The sequence below is a fragment of the Papilio polytes genome, unplaced genomic scaffold (genome assembly GCF_000836215.1).
Source record: "Papilio polytes unplaced genomic scaffold, Ppol_1.0 DF821733.1, whole genome shotgun sequence".
Taxonomy (NCBI): domain Eukaryota; kingdom Metazoa; phylum Arthropoda; class Insecta; order Lepidoptera; family Papilionidae; genus Papilio; species Papilio polytes.
In genome coordinates this window covers 1,257,360-1,280,680 of record NW_013527471.1, presented here as the reverse complement: position 1 = coordinate 1,280,680, position 23,321 = coordinate 1,257,360, and the positions used below count along the sequence as shown (strand labels likewise).

The 23,321-nt window shown below is 33.0% G+C and overlaps 2 protein-coding genes across 2 annotated transcripts in view; both read left to right on the top strand.

The window, feature by feature from the left end:
* Positions 1–2,230, top strand: part of LOC106108236 (agrin) — a gene marked incomplete in the record, with an annotated part of 45,468 nt that extends 43,238 nt beyond the window's left edge. Inside the window, 2 exon segments of the mRNA XM_013289336.1 lie at positions 797–955; positions 1,794–2,230. Coding sequence (XP_013144790.1) covers positions 797–955; positions 1,794–1,872 — 238 coding nt within the window.
* Positions 2,231–7,565: 5,335 nt separating this feature from the next.
* LOC106108293 (facilitated trehalose transporter Tret1-like) lies at positions 7,566–21,699 on the top strand. Its single transcript, XM_013289422.1, has 9 exons — positions 7,566–7,756; positions 11,427–11,536; positions 12,549–12,668; positions 13,646–13,801; positions 14,821–14,988; positions 15,479–15,611; positions 18,789–19,018; positions 20,254–20,448; positions 21,323–21,699. Exons 1-9 carry the CDS (start codon positions 7,690–7,692, stop codon positions 21,614–21,616), a joined length of 1,473 nt encoding a protein of 490 aa, XP_013144876.1. The 5' UTR covers positions 7,566–7,689; the 3' UTR covers positions 21,617–21,699.
* The last annotated feature ends 1,622 nt before the right edge of the window (positions 21,700–23,321 follow it).

The window sequence follows — 23,321 nt, the reverse complement described above, 5'->3', positions numbered from 1 at the left end:
GACAACTGCGGGTAACTGCTGCTTACTTCGTACAGACTGATCCAATGACATTAAAATGATTGTTGATGGTTACAATAATTGATAATAGATGGCGTAGATACCAGATGTAAATATTTGTTCCTTGATAATAGATGGCGTTGATTACAATTGTTTAAAAAATCATTTAATTTAATATTTTTTTACAGTTTATTATAACTGTAAAAAATATTAGTAATAATAGTAAATTGTAAATAAAAAATAAGAATTTTGTAAATTACGCCTAGGGAAAATATTACTTTGTCATATTGGGTAAAGCGATAACTAATATATAGATGGCGCTGATAATAGTTTATGTTCGTTTTCTTATATGTTTAAAATTAATATTAAAAGCATATTTATATTAAATAGTAAATTCAATATTAAACGGAATTTGAATTAAATACTAAAATTCAGATTAATGTTAGCAATCGTTATATATAAAAATAATTTGACTTGCTCATTGGTTTGCTTAATTTCATATTTGGTTAATTGGCAATAGATGGCGCTGATAACAATTGTAAATATATTTTAATTTTAAATAAAAACGGTTGCAAAAATATCGCACTGGCCGTTAAGATTAAAAAAATAAGAAAAATAAAGTGTTTCGGCGGAAACGGAAATTAAAGTGCAAGATGTAAATCAAGCAATTTTATCAATTCACTAAATGTAAAACAAACAGTACTAGTTTTATCAGTAGTACAAGAAAATACAGTTTCTTCAGCTAAAATCTCTAAAATACCTAACTTTTACGAGTTCTAAAAGCTATTACGGTTTGCAGCAAGCACGTGTACGTGGTGCCGCTGAAGCGCTGCCTGGCGCGCTTCCAGTACGCCGGCTGCGCGCGCGTCTGCCCGCCGGAGTACGACCCCGTCTGCGGCACCGACGACAAGACCTACTCCAACAGGTGCTTCCTCGAGATGGAGAACTGCCGCTCCAGGTAATACATACTAACACTGTTCCATTGCGGCTACATCCGCATTTAATTATGAACATTTTATTTAATTGTATACTTTTGACAAATTATCAATAGCAAATGTCAAAATGACATGACATGGCAAACCTTAGCCAACTTGATTTCTTAATGTTGGCAATATCTTATGGTCTCTTTCCCACATTAGGGTTTTTATCCAAAATATTTGCTCCCTAAGTTTAATGGCGTGAAAATATGTTTAAAATGTTTGATGAATGTGGTGCCGGAGGCCCAATTTTAGTTCCTTCCCGTTCCACTTTCTTTATAAGGAAGGACTATTTGATTCTTCTAAACACTTCTAAGATGATTTTAAAAATTCTTTCACCATTACAATGGTAACTGAGAAAAACAGGCTGATTTTTTTACTATTTTTTAATTTCCTGCATACGAAGCCTGGACCAACAGATAGTATTTTATATACTCCAGACTTGTATAACATTATATATATGGAAAATTGTTATGATGAAATTATAATATATTTTGCAACTGGCATTATTTTGTAAAACTCAAGTTACATTGTTCAACGCATTTGAAGTTATTGAACCAAAAACACTAATGTATGTTTAACATGGGGAAACAAGTCATAAGTCCTAAATGTAATTATTTAAACACTAGCTTTCGCCCACGACCTCGTCCGCGTGGAGAAAAAAACAGTGAAAAGCATATGTGTCCTTCCAGACTATCTACAACTATGCCAAATTTCATCGAAATCCGTTCAACAGTTTAGGCTACAAACTAAAAAACATCTATCTAAACTTTCACATTAATAATATTAGATTAACTAATTCAGTTTAAATAATTCCAGAAGTGTAGTCCAGCTGAAGTACCTCGGCACGTGCTCGGAGCCCATCGCGGAGGAGCCCAAGAACTACCTCTACCGATAGATGGCGCTGACACCTCAGCTCCTCTCGCTTTCATTGTGTTTTAATACTCTCGATATTAGTGCCAACGATAAAAAGCAATTTTAACCGACCTCCCAAAAGGAGGGACTTTCGTCTGTATGTTTGTTTTTTATTCGAAACTGTCTTCCTTTAATCGAGTTAGTACAACAAGGTGACGTCATTATAGTTAAATTAAATTAAAAAAAATAAACGAAATCAACTTTGAAAATTTAAAATAAAGAATTCTTTAAACTAAGCAATAATCTATTCAATCAATTAAGATGCTATCTTTATAAAGTGTTTTTAAATTTTTGACTTCTAATAAAATAATTAAAACGAAATATTCTGTTATACGTAAAATTTGCTAAAAATAATCAATTCAGATCTGCTAAGTTAAAAATTAAGTGATTTTAGGTTAAAATTAAGTTTGGAATATTTATTGCTCTATTTAATAAATATATTTAAGTGAATGTAAATAAAATATTTATATTAATTTCCACTATTATTTTATTTGTGTTTTTTAATTATTTTTTAAAAATCAGTAAAATGTATGGTGGAAATTACTATTCGGTTAGATATAAGGTAATTGGAAATGTATCAGATTTTGATACTTATAAAAAAACTAAAGTATTATCTTGTAATAGATTTAATATTTACTTCGTTTTTAAAAAATCTGTAATATTCAAGTAGCTTTGTTCGTAGAAACTGTATTAGTTATGTACCGATGTTGTCAATGCAAAGGTTTTAGTTTCTATGCAATTCAGCAATTTCTATTATAAAATATAATAATTTATGAATACAGTTGTTTTATTTCAAATATATTGAATACTAAAGTAATGAAATTCCCAAGTCACTGTTATATTTTAAAGCTTTTGCCCTTATCCGTTAGAGTTTAATTTTTATAAAACCGCCATCTATTAACGAAAAAATAAAACTCGCGAATTTTAATTTAGATTTCTGAGAAAAAATTAACAATTTCTTCTCCGTATTTATTTTAACAAAAACAGTCGACTAAAATAAAATAAAAAGGTTTTTACCTTAATATGCCAGAAACATTGGAATAAAGAATTATTGAAGATTTATTATTGCAAATTCAAATCAAATCCATTTAACGCTGTTAAAAAGAACCCAATCCAAAAACATGTCATTCTATTGAAAACACTTACACAGAACTATATAAATTAATTTTGTTTAAGAGTTTTGTGAGTGCATAACCGCGCTATCAAGTCAATAGGGTAATGGCAGGGCTCGAAATAAACCGACAACTCCTGCACTAAGCGTTCAACGTTTTTCGTAAACGCGTACAAAGTCTCCATTTTTAATGCTTCGTTGTACATCAGAATAAGCACTGGAAATAAAATAAAATAACTAAAGACACGTAACGTCTGTAACCAAACGAAATTAAGTACGGAATTTTCTTCTTTAACATCTACACTTATATAAAGAGGAAAGATTTGTATTTTTGTATGTATTGAAATAGCTCAAAAACTACTGGGCCGGTTATAAAAATATTCTCACCATTAGAAAGGTAATTTATCTGTGAGTAACATAGGCTGTATTTTTTTTTATTTCACGCTAACGACTCGGGTAACAACTAGTGTATAATAAACTAGCTTTCGCCCACGACTCCGTTCACGTAGAGTTCAAAAAAACAAAAGTTTATAGTCTATGTGTTCTTCCAGACTATCCTCTATATCTGTGCCAAATTTCATTGACATCCGTTCAGCAGTTTACGTTGTAAACTCTAACAAACATCCATCCATCTAAACTTTCGCATTTATAATATTAGTAAGAAGTAAGATTATTAGTTTTGACACTTACCGACTTCAAATAAAAATGCTAAAACCCATAGTAACCAAATCATTCTTAGATATCTTCTTTTCTAAAATGGAACAAACGTTATTTGTATGTCATCCACAACAATAAATATCTACAATTTTACTAAACTAAAATAACAGTAGTAATTTAAATTATCATTAGTTAAACTTTACAAGAAAAGCTTTGAAAAAGCATTAAAGAACTCATAATAATCAACAAAACGCAAAACACTACGCCATTGGCCTTCTATTGGTCGTGGTCACAGATCTTGATGGCTCTTTTTTTTTATAACTTAAGGTGGCAAACGAGCAAGCGGCCACATGAAACCGCCAACATGGCGAAGGGACCGCTGCCCATAGACATCCGCAATTGCAGATGCGTTGCCTACCATTATACGACGGAGGAGGAGACGCACATAGAGAGGACATTTACCCTTCCTATGCATCTCATCCACCGTCAAATCCACTTCCCCTTCCCAAACCCAAACTCTCCTTATAAGAAAAGGGTGGTAAAGAGAAAGGGACTTAAATTAGGCCTACGGCACCACACTCATCAGACGAAAATACGGAATTGCTTCCATTTCACGCCAGTCTTCTGTGTGGTCGTGGTATTACACCGGGCGTGCCCTGCAGTGCTATGATGTTAAAGCGGGCACTACCACTGTCAGAATGGTCAATCGACCGTTATACATTATACGTTATATGAGATATCTGTTCAGTAATTCTAAAGCACTCGTATGAGTGCCGTCTCCACTAGTTATTGGCCCGCATGCGGGGACTCCCCGCAATCTGTAAAAAACTAATGAAATTGCCCCCTTAATTGTTACTTACTTGTTTTTCATCCCGGTATGTTAGATTATTGTTTATTGCAATGTGAATTATTTATTGAAAGACATAGCTAAATAAGCATGGTTCATATTTTCAGGTTATTGTTATCAAAATATCACAATGTCATTTTGACGTTGTCTTGATTTTAAAATATTAATTCAGTAGGTAAATTGTGGTCACATTTTTTACATCAATTCATTAGAAAGGAGTATGTAAGCAGACAAATACACAGAATTTGTGAATTCTTGTCTAAATCGCACTTAGTTACAAGCCTTTATTGTTTATTTACATAAATTAATGGATTATAAAACAGAAATAGTAAAAACTATTTACATAAAGCTTTTATTATATGATTAAATAATACATATTCTTATCGTTAAAGCAAAGCCTAATTAACTCTAAGACAAACGTAATATAAAGTCTGATATAATTTTATATCCATAAACATACATATCTGAAATATATCCAAAAGTGTAATATTACAAATAACTTAAGCCTCTGTAATTATCTAAACAGGATGATCAATAAAAGTTGAATAAATACTTTAAAATATAATTCGAATTTCTTAACGAATTACCACTGCAATTAAATTCAAAGTTCTCAAACCAATATAAAAGTCCTATAGCATCGATTGATCGTGGTAACTCTACAATAAAGTGCTAAGTAATTAAGAGCGTTACTAAGAGAAATTACATTTTTAAAATGCAGTGGCCACTAATTAGAAGAGGCAACACAAGCCATAACTGATCGTAATTTTTCAAAACCTTTCAATTATCTAATTATACCTAATACTATTACTTTTGAAATGATCTTAAGTTTAGTCAAATTTATCTAACTTTAAGCCTAAGTAAGTGTTGCACGCGAATCAACGCGCAGAATTAAAATAAAGATAAGTAAGTAACATATCGAGTTCTTTCAGACAGTTCTACATCTGTACCAAATTCCATCGAGATATATCAAGCCCTTCTATAGATACATAGTAACGAAACAACTACATAAAAGACGTGGTAAAAGAAATAAGATCAACTTTTATTTGTTACTAACTGTTCCCATGCGACTTTATCAAATTATTAAAATTCCATTTTATTGTTCACATTTGTCAAATTATCAATTGCAAATGTCACAATGATGTTAAACCATGGCAGTCTCGCTTGCTTCCTTGATGTTGGCAACAACTTATGGTCTCTTTCCCACATTAGGGTTTTTATCCAAAACATTTACCCCTAAGTTTAATGGCATTAAAATGTATAGCCTAAAGCTGAACGTAAGTAAAAGGCTTTTTATTTAAAAAAGACTTATTCGAAAATATGCTGTAATTGCTGACATCTTAGGCAACAAAGAAGTGTGTGTTTACGCTTTATAATATTAGTACAGATTTTACGACAAATAAAAATGTTTAGTTAATTTTAAAAAGTTAATTGCAACATCTTGTAGTGTAACAAAGTAAACAGTGGCAACAACCTTATCGACTGTACTCGTTACATGTGTCAATGTCTTTTTTTATTGCTCCACACATTTTCATGACATTTACATAATATTAACTTGCTAATTATAATATTAACTAGCGCTGTATCACGCTTAAACAAACAAAAAATAAAACTTAATACTTGTTTTAAATCCATGTAACAAAGAATGTAACTATACAATATAGAGTAAAACATCGTTTTTAATGGAAAGGGATGGTATAGACGAAGTCGCGGGCGAAAACTAGTATCTAATGTGTTTACAGCGAAAGCATCCCGGTGTTAAAAAACAACTTTGACGTCCATAACATCAATCAATATAATATCAGGGGTCAAAGTGTTAAACCACGTTTACCTAAACAGCATCTAAATATATTTTTGGAGTGATTCATATTACTTTTAACATGTACTACCGTCGTATTGGCAACGCCTCAAGATATTTTTAAACTGCAAAGGCCACGTTCATTAACAAATCAGACGCGAAAAATATCTTTAGACTATCATATAAGCTAAGCTTCGTGAAAGTAACAGCATTAAACTGAATAACATTGGTACATTCTAATGAAGAAAGGTATACGTGTATTGCCTATATCAACTCTTTCGAACATAAACACTAGTTCACAATCTATACTATTATAATAAAGCGTAAACAAACACTTCTTTGTTCCCTAAGATGTCAGCAATTACAGCATATTTTTGAATAATCCTTTTTTAAATAAAAACCCATACACTTACGTCATGCTTTAGGTTATGTATTTTCACGTTTAGGGGGTAAATATTTTGGATAAAAACCCTAATGTGGGAAAGAGACCATACGATACGAGCTGCCAACATTAAGAAAGCAAGATTATGGTAACGGTAATATTGACATTTGCAATTCAGAATTTGACAAATGTAAACAATAAAATACTTTTTATAATTTATGTGGATGAAGCCCTACGAAAATAGCTAGTATCTAATACGCAACAAAATAAACAGCTATACTAGCTGTTGAACGCGACTCTGTGCGAGGGATAAAAATAACTGAGAAGCTTATGCCTATGTTACACATGTATGGCAAATTTCAAGGAGATTAATTAAGCCGTTCCAGAGATAAGTAGTAACAAACATCCATTCATCCTTACGCATTTATAATATTAGAAGCTAGTAAATTTACAAATACGTGTAGGTTTTTGAGAAATCTCAAAAGATTTGTCTATACTAAAGGAAAGATTTGTATTTTTGGAGGTATTGAAATAACTCGAAAACTATTTGTCCGATTTTAAAAATTCCTGTACCATTAAAAAGCTATGTTATCATTGAGTTTTACTTTTATTTTCTTAATTACTTCTTATTATTCTTATTTTTTTAAAGTCTTTGACCTTAAGATTGCTACTTTACCCCTACAATAGTGTAGAAGTATTTCAAAAATGTTTACGAAGGGAACGAACCTCTTGTATTCTTATATTTATCTGTGTTCGCATTAATAATTTGCGAAGAATGAAAGTGGAACTGGTTAGTTTGAACATCAAACGAGCTTAACGGGTTGTACGGAACGTGTCAGTGGAAACGCGCCCTTATGTCAGCGTACACTTGAATAAACAAAAGCAAATCGACGAGTAACAAATTATTCAGTACGCGAAAGATATCCAACAAGTGTCGTCTAGTTTTAAGCTATTTAACAAGAATATGGCATTTTAAATTGTTTGAATTTTGTGTATCGAAGCTGTGAAATGAAGAAATTCCATACATTGTTTCCTGAAGGCAGTAAATTTAATCAAATATTATGTGCGATTTTAAGTAAGTGATTTTTTATAGTTATGTTAGTGTATAAGTTAATGTGTAATTTTTATGTGTTTAAATGTCATGTGATTTTTTATAGATTTAGTTTGCTAATATTTCTGTGGCCTTACTTCTGGGGTTTTTGGAAGGACGTTTATCTAATTTTAAATATACACAGTGTTTGTTATACAAATGTAATTTTGATAGTATTTTTAAAAATTCTATAAATTTTTTGTTAATATTAATACAACGTATGTTCTTTTAAAATAATGCAGAAGATTGTAGTCGTTGTTTTTGGATAATATTATAACTGTAAATGTGAATGTTATGTTAATAAGAACCTCAGAATTCAGTAAATATGTTGTTTAGATTTTTTTACGTCGAATGTTTTTGAGCTAAAGTTAATTTCCTTATTTAACACTTTTCTTTTATTATTCAAAATGTATTAATTCATAAACAATATGTCCATTAAGTACAAAGTCTTACTAATATTATAAATGCGAAAGTTTAGATGGATGGATGTTTCTTAGAGTTTGTAACCTAAACTGATCTCAATGTAATTTGACATAAATATAGAGCATAGTCTGGAAGAAGTCATAGTTGACTTTTGTTTATTTAATTCCGTACGAAGTCGTGGACGATAACATGTAACCTATAAAAGGTGTGTCATACAAGTTTGACTTCCAGAGACGATGATCAAAATGTCATTTTGTAATGACAATATTAAGAGAATTTTTCCCAATAAAAGGCCTCCAGATTACTTTTTCCATCTTAATATTATAAGTACTTAAGTGTTAAAAGACGGGGAGAATACATAGACTACTAAGTTTTTTTTTAATTAAATAATCTATGGTTTACTGCTTTCTAACCGAAAATTGTGGTTTTCCATATAAAAACATGTTTTACTAATTTGTGAGGTTATTTTAAATAATTTGTAGATAAAGAACTGCGTATGCTTTTAAATTGTTTTCCTCAATTCTTTGCTAAAATTTACATTTTCTATGAATACGTCATCTCACGTGTGTAGTTTTATTATTGTTAGGAATTTTAAATATTGCAAATTTGTGTTAAAGAATTTGTAATTTACATAAAACTTCGCAGTTTTATTTACTAATAATTAATTACTTTATGTACCTTAATACATGTACGGATATTGTTTTTTTTTTTAATCTTTAAAACATGTTTCCTTTTAAATTCAACTGTAAAATAAGTTCTTTGACCTGTTTTTAACGGACTTTAATTAAAAAGGGAAGATTCGTTTTTTTTTGCCTTCTTACAATGACCGCATTTTATTTTTCATCTTTTACTTTAAGTTCTATTTGTCTAAAGAATCTTAAGTAAACATTAAGATAAATTACATAACTTACTCATCTTCATCAACTTGCCCTTATCCCTTACGGAGGGTTAGCACAGTATGTGCTGCTCTTCCATACATCTCTATCAGCTGTCATAGAATTCACTCCTTTCTTAAGCATATCCTCTTTCATACAATCCATACTTTCTTCGGTCTTCCTCTTCCTTTGTAGTCATCCACATTCATTCTTACTAATTTGATAAATGCGAAATATTAGATCGATGTTTGTTAGAGTTTATAACCTAAAATGTTGAACGGATCTCGATGAAATTTAGCGTAGAGGATTGTCTGGTAGAACACAACTTTTTTTCAACTCCACGCTAAGCTAGTTAAGACAAACAATTTAACTATAGTCTATATGTTAATGTTACTTAAGTGCGTTTTCCTTTAATAACTTAATTTAAACGATTCATCAAGAACTTAGTTAACTCTTGGAGTTAATCGATGTTATTGTTTTTTAATTTCTTCAAATTGATGTGAACGCGTAAAATAATTCAATTGTTTCATGTCAAGAGCTATTAAAATTGATTGCTGTTCTGTGACGTCAGCGACAGTCTACACGCGTACATACTGTCAAACAGATTGGTAATATACGAAGCCATTAAAACTTATTAAAAATAATTCATACATTTCGAAGTTTATACAGATTTGGTCAAAGATATATGAGAACTTATTTAAATTACTGTAATCATACTTCATACTTGTATTATAAATGCGAACGTTTAGATGCATGAATGTTTGAATCCAAAACGACTAAACGGATTTCGACGAAATTTAGTGTAGAAGATAGTCTGGAAACACTTTAATTTTTTTTATTACACGCGGACAGTGTCGCGGCGCAAGATGGCGCTAATTTAATACGCGTAGCATTTTTGTAGTAATTACATTATTTAAAAACAAAAGGATAATAATTTAAAATTGTAACGTAATTTATGAGAACTAGATTTGTATTTATGAATCACTTTTATGTCAACACTGGCCATCGATAATGCACTAAATTAAAAAACATAATAAAAAACAAAGAGAATTTTAGGCGCGAAACAAATGACGGCAAGATGTGATGCGAAAGAAACAACGTAATTGTGTGCTTTTGTTATTGTAATGTAAATATTGTGGTTAAGAATATAGAGGTTATGAAACAAGATAGTACTAGTTCACATTTATCCAGATATTTTTACGAAACTGGTAGGAAATGTAACATTCAATTAAATTTAATAAATATAACAGAACACTCATAAATATGTCAAAAATTTAATTACTGCCTACATAACCTCTTTCTTTTGACGTAGATTTTTATATATTTTCTTTGGAATGAATTAGTTTCGAGGAAGTTATTATTTTGAACTTGTATTTCTTTTAGAGGAATGGACTTTTAAAAGTTTGTTTAGAGGAAAAATAAACATTCATACTCAAAATGTTATCAACATAAAAAACTTCGATACATCTTTCTTGGAAGTATATTTTTTACTTGGAATTCGTCCACGTCAATACATAGCAAAGCAATTGATGCGTCTTCATAATGTCACCAGTAAATTATACTCCGCCTATTTATATTTTTCCTAAACAAATTGTAAAGACTCGATTTATACATCGAATCCATTCACAAATTGCCGTTATTTTGACACTAAAAAACTGAATTTTTTCTATACCTAAATAAAACTTAGTAAAATGATGTTCGATGTCTTGCCAGAGTTTAATTTTTTTATTTATTTAATTAATTTATCTAGGCATTGTACATACAGGCTGATTTTTGCACGCCACATCAACAAGAACGTGTTTTCATGCCCTTGAACCCCAGTTTTTCTTTATTCCAATTTTTAGTATGATCGAAAGGTCTACCGGACGTTAGTGATACCGGTTTGATGCATGTGACGCAAAATCATGTTTTACAAACAAGTTGATATTAATATAACATTTTCTCATATTTTAAAAAGCAAATACTTTTAAACATGTTCCGTAGTTATTCAACATTTTGATATAATTTGCGACGATCGTAAAAATGTTCGGTGAATTCAAATTAAGACTGGATTTTATGTCAATTATAAAATCAGATTCTTTTGTTATTAAATCGAACTGGTTTTTTAATAAAAATATAATTCAATGATGCAATATTGTTTCTTTTTTCATATCTAAATTAGAAAAGATTTTACAATAACATTATAAGGAAAATTTTCAGTAGTAAAATATTGTCTCGCGTTCTTTTCGGAACAATTTTATTCCGATTTATAACCGAATAAAATTTTAGCAATAAAAAAGCCACAGTCAGATGCAATCATAATGTTTAAGCATATTTATAAAAAAATCGTTTACTAGCTTTGTATTGTTTGTTTGCAGTAAATTTTCCCGTATTCGTGTACGGTGCAAGCATCGGATGGATGTCACCGATGACCCTATTGCTGCAGTCTAAAGACTCACCCAAAGGCGTGCCTCTCACTGAATCAGAAGTATGTAGTTATTCATAGAATATCTCCTTATTATGTGCGAGCGACTAAAGACAAACTGATATAAAATTGTCTACAAACATCGCTTCGCTATTTTGGCGAATTCAGATTGTCGCTTGTTCATTTACTTTACTGTATAAAAATTAAAATTCTTAAGTAGTCCTTCAAAGAGCCAATGGTTGAAATAAAAGCATTGAACTTACAAAGTTATAGAGTGGCCAAAAGTCTTTGTAATCTAAAAACTGTTAAATACACAAAATCATCCACAAGATATCCAAGACCATATGTTCATTTACATTTTCTTTGGTATAAAGAATGCTTGCCCTCCCCCCTGCCTAGATCTAGCTTAGATCATTGGCCCTTTCGCAATCCACGACTTGTAACAGGTCCAGTTTAACGCTACTATATTAGGTAAAGTTTTTATAGAAAAAAGACCACTCTATAAGCTTTGAATCTCTTTGCCGAGTCCTGTCTATGGTCGAATCACTTAATATTAACGACTTGCTTGTTGTGGCAATTAGCTAATAAAAAATGTTGTACACAATCAGTAGCTCAAACAGTGAATTATCGTGACCTTGAAAGATGTTATTTATAATTCAATGACAAGTTGACAAAAACACGACTTTGGCAATGCAACAATGTTAAATTTGCTAAAAGTATATTTTTTACATGTTTACAAAATTTCAAATATAGATGTAAATGTAAGAGAGAGACGTAAGATAGAAAACTAAAGTAAGAGCGGGCGTACACCTTTGACAAAACAATCGCACAACAATTGTGCGATTGTCGATTGTTTTGAAGCCCATTCAACTGTTTAGTTGCACAATTAAAATTCGAGTAGTGTTATCTCCATAGAAGCTCATAGGAAATAAAGCGAGACTAAACAGTTGTCCGATAGTTTAGTTATAAATGTGCGCAGACTATAAATATTCAAGTTTACGTAATATCAGATCGTTAAATAAAATTCAAAATCTATGTAATAAAAATTTGTTAACATAATTTTAATTTGAAACAGGTATCATGGATGGCCGCTGCGGCATATTTAGTGTGCATTCCCGCAGACGTGCTGCTCGCATACGCCGGAGATAAATTAGGAAGAAAACTATTAATACTGTTTATATCAGGAATCAGCGCTGTGAGTATTTTTTTTAATATAAGGTGGCAAACTCGCAAGCGGCCACCTGAATCCACCGAAATGGAAAGCGACTGCTGCCCATAAACGTCCGCAATTGCAGATGCGTTGCCTACCCTTCATTGACGGAGGAGGAGACGCACATAAAGAGGACATTTCCCCTTCATATGCGTCTCCTCCACCGTCAAATCCACTTTTGCTTTCAATTCTTACCTCTTAAGAAAAGGGTGGAAAGGAAGTGACTAAAATAAGGCCTCCGGCACACTCATCAGACGAAACACGGAATAGCTTCCATTTCACGCCTGTTTTCTGTGTGGTCGTGGTATTACTGGGGGCGAGCCGGCCCTGCAGTGCGAAAATGTTAAAGCGGGCTCTAACTCTGTTAAAAAATTAAAGAAGATTTTGCGATAATATCACGTAAAATACGGTAAAGAAGAATGTCTTGATGCGTTATGATCTATGAAGGAATTGTGATTATTTTCAAACACGCAGCGATTTCTTAATATGGTCTTGACGTTATCACATCATCATTATCATCACCATCACTGTCAACCTGAAGTCGGCCACTGCTTCGTTCTTTCTGCTCCACAAATCGTCATTTGTGGAACCCCAATTGACATCAGTACTTACATAATCATATTTGATGAAAACAGATGAATAAAATTGACATCGTCATCTCCTTTTGGAGGCCCAACTTAAGTCCCTTTTCCTTCCTACCCTTTCTCTCATAAGAATAGGAGGGGTAGGGAACGTGGATTTGACGGTGGAGGAGACACATAAGAATGGTAAATCTTCATGTAAGTTTTTTCTGTCTATTAAGGATAGGCAACGCACCTATGGGCAACGGTTGCTTCGCCATTTTGCGGATTCAGGTGGCCGCTTGCTCGTTTGCCGCATTATTTTATAAAAAAAATCCACCTTCATCTTGATTACATATAATTGATAGATATTTTTGTATTGTATTTCTCCTATTGTTTCAGGTAAGTTGGATTCTATTACTAGTGTCTATAGAAACATGGGCTTTGATCCTCTCAAGAGCCTTAGTTGGTATAACTATGGCTGGAGCATACGTCACTTGTCCAATTTACACGAAGGAGATTAGCGAAAACCACATACGAGGAGCTTTAGGATGCTTGGTGAGTCAACATTTATTATTACCAGTAAAAATGTTTGAAAAACCTCACCTCGAATGAATCCCACACAGCTATTTACGTATTAGAACGTAAAATGAACGTGGTTCACGTGACTTGTCATTAGCTAAAATAACGTGACTGGTAAAAATACTTAGTAGATTATGATTGCCTACAAATTACTTCTAGATGCTTGTATTTTTATATTATTGAGAATGGATGGTAAAGAGATATAGTTAATTAGGAAATGACCGACTGCTAGATTTGTAAGACCAAACCTTATAGTATCGACCCTGCATAAAATGAGCCAAAAGTTAGATGAAAGATTGCTTCAACTCTTTTAATTAGAAGAAGGATGAAATTGAAAGATAAAATCAACACAATGGTTTATTTTTTATTGAAATTATAAACAAAACACAATTTACATCTGTACTCAAATCAAGTAAAAACCATATCACTGGTTAACACGAATGGATAAGATACGAAATGAGTATGTTAGAGGGAGTTTAAGAGTAGCCCCAGTGGTAGAAATTAAGGAATAAAAGGTTAGCATGGGGGCGTGTTATGAGGGATGCATCGCATAACAAGGAGAACGTTAGTTATGAGTGTGTACACCAGTAGAGGTAGACATAGAAAGAGATGGATTGTATTCACATCTTGGAAGATGACATGAAGAAAGGAGTAACAAGGTAAGTAAGAGTAAGGAGATGACGTATGTATGAGTAGGATAAGAAGAAAGATGATGATGGCCATATAACTGATTTGTCCGTGGGTACATATAGTGGTATAGAAAGAGATGGATGGATTTCGTTAAAGGACACATTAAGAGAATTATAACTGAGACCGAAGATTAATTAATTTGGAAACCGAAGTGTCCCGCAGTGTCTGTGAAATCTGATTCACAGAGACTACGGAAGTAGAATAAAGACGGGTAGATAAAGATTTTCTTGATTTGCAAATTATAATATTTTGTAGGGAGTTTACCTTAGTGGGACGTGTATGGTGATGCTGATGATATTTTCTAGGTAATATTATTCCACACGACGGGTAACCTGTTCCTATACGTAATTGGTGATATACTAAGCTATAGAACCATACTATGGGTTTGTCTGGCATTGCCCGCTTTTCACATCGTCCTCTTCATGGTTATGCCGGAATCACCTTCCTATTTGGTCAAGAAAGGTAACGATGAGGTAAATATACATTTTACAATTGACTAGAAATTTATTCCTGCTTCTCTTGAGATAAATACAACTACAATCTTACTAATCTTTCTAATATCATAAATGCGAAAGTTTGGATCGATGAATGGATGTTTGTTAGAGTTTGTAGCTTAAAAGGCTGAAGAGATTTCGATGAAATTTTGCATAGACTTAGAGGATAGTCTGGAAGAACACATAGGCTACTCACTTTTATTTTTTAATGCCTGCCCGGACAGAGTCGCGGGCGAAAGCTAGTAATATTATAAAGAGGAAAAATTTATATTTACATACAAATTAATATAATTTATATATACATACAAATGTATTGAAATAACTCAAAAACTACTGGGCCGATTTTTAAAATTCTTTCACTTTTAAAAAGCTACTTTGCTGGAGGTCTTAATGTAATTCACTTTTCCTTCCCCCTATTTACGTATAAAGATATGATAGGAATGGGAAGTATACAAGAGTGACATTCCAGGAAGCAGCGCGGGTTCTCGCGTGGTTGCGCTGCAGAAGAGTAGACGACGCTAAAATACAAGAAGAATTAGATGTTATCAAGATAGAACAGAAGAACGATGAAGAAAGTAGCAAGTTTTTATTAAAAGCTATATGTAAGTATGATTATTTCTCCATTTTATGTAAATTAATACTAGAATTTACTTGAACTTTATATTACATGCTAATCTAATTCTGTCATCTTCTTTAAATACTATAAATTGTTACGTATTTAGAGAACAGGTCTACGTATCTTGTTAAAATGTAGCATAGATGTAGAACATAGTCAAGAAGATTGTTACTTTGTTACATTCCTCGCGGACGAAGCCGTGGTCCACATCTTGTTAAGTTGTAATAATTGTAAAACAACCAAATATGAAACAAGCCTTAATCAACCAAATTCTTTTTTAAATATTTATGTTTAACTTGTCACCGAAAACGCGGCAGACAAAAATACAAACTAAACATATTTGTTTTTAAACTTATTTAAATGCTAGTTTTCGCCCGCGACTCCGTCCGTGTGAAATTAACAAAAAAAGTGAGTAGCTTATGTGTTCTTCCAGACTATATACATCTACACCAAATGTCATCGAAATCCGTTCAACAGTTTAGGTTACAAACTCTAACAAACATCCGTCCATCTAAACTTTCGCATTTATAATATTAGTGAGATTTAAAATAAATAACTGAAAACTGTATTGATCAAATCTCGCCGTTATACGCTTTTTACTACATCTTTTTTCTAACAAACCATGTAAAAGTCTCGGTGGCCAGTTTGCTACCTCTTTGGCTGTATCCTTCTTGTCAGCCAAAGAGGTTGTATTTTGCAAACAAGTTCCGACTTTATAAAGAAAACTAAAGGTCCTCTTTAACTTAGTAAAACATAAACATCAGATATACCAAGAAGTGTCGCACCATTTATCAATAGCGTGTTAAACCAAATACGGTTTTACTAACGAATATTTGACACAAATGCGTTAAACGAGTTTCGGAAGAGGACGCCGGTTTTTGTTTATTCTGCGGTAACGCGAAGTAATTATTGTGTCGAACAATTCCGTCATCTTGAGAAAAACGTTATGGATTTGCCCGATGACGTAATACTTACATACTTCTGATGTATAAGTTATTACTGACTAGCTTTCGCCCGCGACGCCGTCCGCGTGGTATTAAAAAAAACAAAAGTAAGTAACTTCCTAGCGGGAATACGTCTAATTACCAATAACCCTGTATCAGTAAATCTTACTAATATTATAAATGCGAAAGTTTAGATGGGTAGATGTTTGTTAGAGTTTGTAGCCTAAACTGCTGAACGGATCTTAATGAAATTCGGCAGAGATGTAGAGGATAGTTTGAAGGAACACATAGGCTAATTACTTTTGTTTTTTTTATTTCCACGCGTACGGTGTCGCGGGCGAAAGCTAGTATTACAATATTTTCAAGAAATAACGACAGCGATGACGTTTCTTTACGGGAATAAATAGAAACTGTCCTTTGGTTTAATAATGCTTTCATTGATTCGTTAATAATTTAGGTCACAAGATAAGACTTTGGTTCATTAAAATTTAATTATGCAAATTTAACAGCTTAAGGAACACTGAACTAATTGTATTCAAATACGAACAAAATGATAAACGGCCATGACATTTAAAAAGTATTCACTACAACTTAACTTATATACGGAAAAAACTCAAAAACTACTTGACTTATTACTACCACTAGTAATATAATGCATTATTCCTTTATTAACTTCTAGCTGAAACTCGCCACTTCGGCCGCGTGAAGTTAAAAATTAATAAAAAATATAGCCTATGTTACTCACAGATAAATTACCTTTTTAATGGTGAAAGAATTTTTAAAATCGGACCAGTAGTTTTTGAGTTATTTCAATACATATAAAAATACAAACTTCTCTTTTTATTATTAGGACAGATGTTTTCGTATCACACTATGCGTCAAAGCTAAAATATAAACATGTGCAAAGCTAGGACAGACCGTAATATAAAATTTGAAAGCGCAAAAAACCCATAGACATTAGCGACCGTTATTGCGATCTATCAAGACGCGGCCGCGATCTTAAGGTCAACGAGGTGTATTGGTCTGCGCCGAATTCATTTTACATTAAGACACGTGTCCACTGGCGTTAACATACTAATACGAATAACTTTTATTATATTACCAAAAAGTGTACAAAAAACTTGTGTTGAGTAATCTATACTAGTTAGTATTTTAAAGAGGAAAGATTTGTATTTTAGTATGTCTTGAAATAACTCAAAAAACTACTGTTCCGATTTCGAAAATTCTTACACTATTAAAAAGCTACGTTATCAGTGTCACAGGCTATGTTTTTTTTTTAATTTTCACGCGGACGAAGTCGCTAGCAACAGCTAGTCGTGTATAATTTTAATTCACGCAAATTTTACCAACGCACTTATAATCATTTTAGTGTTAACCTAATCGTAGATTTAATGTGTAAATATGTAAAGTGCTCATTAAATTATTCTGAATGGAATTTAGTAACTTCTATTAGTAAGTTCAAGTGTGTAGGTGCCTTTATTTCGCATTGACGTTTTATTTTAGAAGCACGTGTTACGAATTATTACAAATAATATGTCACTTTCCGGGTCCAGTACGGTGTGATAATTGATGAGGACAACTCAACCTTCTGGTCTATTAAGAACATCACAATTTTAAATTGCACAAACAGTAATGTGCAAAATATTGATTTAAATTCCACAATTGGACAATCAGACACAGATGTAATAAAAATAATAACAAGTTCAGAAAACAATACTAACGAAGCTTTTAAACGACGAATACTTTAACGACATTTTATGTAAAAGATGAATGGATGGATGGATAGATTAATGTCTGTTAGAGTTTATAGGCTTAACGGCGAATGGATCTAAAAAAAATTTAGCATAGATGTAGAACATAGTCTGGAAGAACTAATAGGCTACTAACTTTTTTTTTAATTCCATGCAGAGAATCGCGGGCAAAAGCTACACAATGTCTCGCTTAAATTCCAAATTGGAAGCAAACTATTTAAGCTTCATTTAAGTATTCGACTATCATACTATCGTTATTACAAGCATCATCATCAACTTGCCCTTATCCCTTACGGAGGGTCGGCACAGTATGTGCTGCTCCATACATCTCTATCAGCCGTCATATCTGAATCTTGTAATGTCTTGTACTCGATGCTTGTAATAACAATAGTTATTTAATATTTATAGAATTTCAAATAGAAAATAACTATTTTCTACCGACTATTAAACGTTTTTTACTCTTTCCAGTCAAAGACAAGATTTTGTTCCGCGCATTCCGCATAGCTTTGGTAGCGACGCTCGCTAGGGAGGTGTGCGGCGCCATTCCCGTTTTAAACTTTGCTGGGGAAATATTCACGTGGGCGTCTGAAGGCAAAGCTCTGATTCTCACACCGAACCAGCAAGCCATGCTGCTGGGCCTCGTGCAGGTGCTGGGCTCCGCGCTCGCCTCCAGCATTGTTGATAGAATCGGAAGAAGGGTAAATACATCCTATACGAATTTTATAAAGCATCACGATGTTTTCTTTCACCGTAAGAACGTCGGGTAAATTATGTACATATGAAAATTCGAAAAATTGAAAATCACATTGGTACAGCGGGATTCGAATCCAAGACTTGTAGATTACAAGTCAAGTGCTTAAACCACTGAGCCACCGACACTGTGTTGACTAAGGTCTAGTCACCTAGACCTCCTAGACCTCCTAGGTAGACTCCGACCCCTCGGTGGAGACGTATAGTGAGCTGGTGACGACGAATTTTATAAAGAGGAAAGATTTGTATTTTTGTATGTATTGGAGTAATTCAAAGACTGGACCGATTTTAAAATTTTTTTCACCATTAGAAAAGTAATTAATCTGTAAGTAATATAGTATATATTTTTAACTAAGCTCTACGCTTGTGCTTAGATGGTTTTCAATATTCCAATGCCGGGATTCGAACCCTCGACCACGTAATCAAAAATCCGTAACTATTAGGCTTTTGGCACTTGAATATTTATTACTTGGTTATTTAATTTGTATGTTTTGGAAAAAAATGTTACAATAAAAGATATTAACATATAAAACACTCCAAATTTTATATTATAACGTGTGAAGATAAATACGATACCGTTTGTTTATTAAATCAGATTAGGAGCTCAAATAAATTTATTTGATAAGCAAACTAAGTTTACAAAATACGAATATACTATAAGCTAACTGATAAAAGTTACAATGTTACGATAAAAGGCTTTATTTCCATCTAACACTGTTACTAAGTTATGCGGCTTGAAGGACCACAATCATCACCAGCTCGCCTACCCTAAGTTAGTGACTAGAACATAGTCGACCTTCATTGCGTTCACTTCATGTGTATCTTTGAATTTCTTCACCGATATGTTCATCACAATTTCTTTTTCATATTAAGACCCTCGGATTAATTATTTATGTACTGTTACTCGCGACTCCGTCCGCATGAAATTGAAAATAACCAAAAACAGCCTATGTTACTCATAGACAAAGTACCTTTCTAGTAGTTTTTGAGTTATTTCAATATATATCAAAATCCAAAAATACAGATTTTTCTTCATTATGATATTAGTATAGATGAAATTCGATAAATCAAAAATCACAGGTACATGATTCAAAACTAGAACTTCTATGTTACAAGCCAAGTGTTCAAAACTTAAGCCATCGCTCCTTGACCTCAGTCTGATTTTGAATAATATTTTTTCCAGACGCTTTTAACGTCTACCGCGTTAATATCAGGGTTAAGTATGTGTTCGTTAGCGTCGTGGTTCGTAGCGAAGCACTACGGCGCGTACACGCCGGCCTGGCTGCCCATCCTCACGCTGTGTCTGTGCATCTTCTGCGACTCGGCTGGTCTGCAGCCCGTCTCCGTGGTTCTCACGGGAGAGATATTCTCGTTTAAGGTAAGTTTTTATATAAAATAAGGTAGCAAATGAGCAAGAGAACACCTAAATGCGTCAAAATGGCGACCGCTGTTCGTATACGTCCGCAATTGCAGATGCCTACCCTCAATCGGTTAAGGAGACGCATATAAAGAGGACATTTCCCCATACTATGCGTCTCCTCCACCGTCAAATTCACTTTCCCATCCAATTCTTTTCTTATAAGAAAAGGGTGGACTGGGAAAGGGACTAAAATTTGGCCTCCGGCAGTTTTAAACTAAAACATTCCATAAATAAAACAACTTGTGAGAAAAAAGTAGACTGTCGTAAGAACTGTCATGATGTTGATCTGAGTGTTGGATAGTAAAAGAAGACCACAAGTGGCAGAAATGAGAATGTTAAGATGGATGTAACATGAATGGATAAGGTACGAAATGAGTGTATTAGAGGAATTTTGAGAGTAGCCGCAATGGTAAAAATTAAGGAGAAAAAGGTTAGAGTGGTATGGTTATGTTATGAAGAGAGATGAATCACATGTAACAAGGAGAACGTTAATTATGAGCGTGAGAGGTAAACCTAGGAAAAGATGGATGGATTGCGTGAAAAGTAACATGATGGAGAAGGGAGTGATGACTGAGATGATGTAAGATAGAATTATTTGGAGGACGATAACCATGAGGAGGACATGATTGTGAGAGAAAACTGGAGATGCGAGTTTTATAACGAATTTGACTATGAAAGAACTTCACATTTTTTGGAGGACAAAATTTAATGAACATCAAAAACGTACAGTACAATTTAGTAATTTAATTTACTTGTATGAAAGGATACGTGAAAGCTTAGACTCTGTAAACCAAATTAATAGTTTCCTAACTTAAATATTTCTTTCTTTCAGTACCGAGCGTCAGTAATGGGTCTGACTATGGGTTTAGCGTCTTTCGCTGACTTCATCCAGATGTTATTCTTCAAGCCGCTAGCGAACTCTATCGGAATCCACGTCGCCTTCTACTTCTTCGGTGGGATTTGCCTCGTCACAGCTTTGTATGTGACTCTCGCAGTCCCGGAGACGAAGAACAGATCTCTTACTGAAATCTACGAAGATCTCAGACCGAAATCGGATAATGATTCGGTTAAAACTAACTACGAAGACGATTATGTGGGTAGTTTTAGAAGTATAAATGATGCGTGAAATACCAAAAGTGTTTAGTTATTTAATTTTGTAAATACAATGTTTTATATGATCTGTATTGGAATGAAAATAAAGATCTTTTTGTAAATATTTATCTTTGCTGTTTTTTTTATCAATACCCAGTAATCTATTTTAATGTAAAGAACATTTGTATTTTTGTATGTATTAAAATAACTCAAAAACTACTGGGTCGTTCTAAAAATTCTTTCACCATAAAAGGCTACATCATAAGTGAGTAAACATAGGCTATTTTTTTATATTTTTTCACTAATATAATAACTACGGAAGTTTATATGAGTATAATTCGACACAGAGATGAAATTATTAGGAGTATTAGCTACTTAGATTACTGGCTAAGTTTTAAAACTTCAGCTCAGACAAAGTCACGAGCAAATCTAACTTGCAAATACTACTTGGGACATACACAAAACGTGTTCTCAGCTAAATAAATAAAAGTAGCTACTCTTTTCCTAAAGGAAACTTTTTTGACCTTTAGAAAGTCAAGCCAAATAATAGGCTATTTAATCTAACTGGTATTATTAATACGAAAGTTTGATCCAATTCGTTAAGGGAGAGCTATAGACAAGAAATAGAATAGAGCAGATGTTTACCGTTTTTACTAATGAGTTTCGATATTATTTTCGACATTTATACACGCTCTTAGGATGAAGGAATACATCGTGAGACGTCTACATATTAGCACAGAAATTTAAATGTACCTATCTGTGAAATTCCGCCCTGGACGGAACTCCCGGTGAACACCCCTAACTCAGAGTAGGCTCTGAGCCCCTCAGTAAAGACGTACGTGAGCTGATATTGATGAATGTTTGGATGGATGTTAGAAGGTAATTCAAGAACGGTCTAACGGATCTTGAGGTTTAACTAGTAAATTGTATAATAAAGAAACTAAAACATGGCAACACTTAAATTAAAATTATCTTAGTTAATTATAGTACAATAAAAAGAAGTTAGCAAATATCAATTTTATGATACACTAAAGCGCACGTTCACTGTAGACTAACTATCGCACAACAGTTGTGCGATTGTCGGTTGTTTCGCAGTATACAACTGTTTAGTTGCACAACTGAAAAATCAGTATTGCACCTTCATATAAACTCATAGGAATTAAAGCGAGACTAAATAGTTCTGCGATAGTTTGGTCAAGGTGTGAGCGCGTCTTAGCAAGATGGTTTCTATGTGAATATAACACAAAAATAAATAGGTTATTAAAACCCCGTCTATTTTAAAGAGTAAATAAACCATTAAGCGTAACATATTCTTCACAAGAAATGAAGATAAATATTATTATACCTTTATGATGGGAATTTACATTTACGATATCACACACAATATAAAATCTTATATTTACAAGCAGTTGTAATGACATACCATAACAATTATATGTTCTATTTATAACTAATTCTTTCCCCAGTTTTCTTTACAAAAATATCTACCTTTATCTCTATCCATCGATGTCCATGGTCGTCGTTGACTCCTTGATGTTCTCGCCACTCGTTTGTCCTCTTTTATTATAAAAAAAAATAGCAGAAGTTATTTTCAAATTAAATATTACCAATGTACGCAGACAGAACTGGTTTCGGTTAGTTGCGACGTGGGCGAGATTACTGTAGCCGTTTCGATCGGCCCTAGGCGGTCAATTACCTACGTTATACCTTAACACCGGCCCTAGTTACACTCAGAGACG

Bases quoted from the DNA above. Each gene is read 5' to 3' on its own strand.
- LOC106108293 (XM_013289422.1), top strand. From the start codon at position 7,690: ATGAAGAAATTCCATACATTGTTTCCTGAAGGCAGTAAATTTAATCAA. The intron at 12,669-13,645 runs GTGAGTATTTTT...CTATTGTTTCAG, and splicing joins TTATATCAGGAATCAGCGCT to GTAAGTTGGATTCTATTACT. The intron at 13,802-14,820 runs GTGAGTCAACAT...GATATTTTCTAG, and splicing joins GAGGAGCTTTAGGATGCTTG to GTAATATTATTCCACACGAC.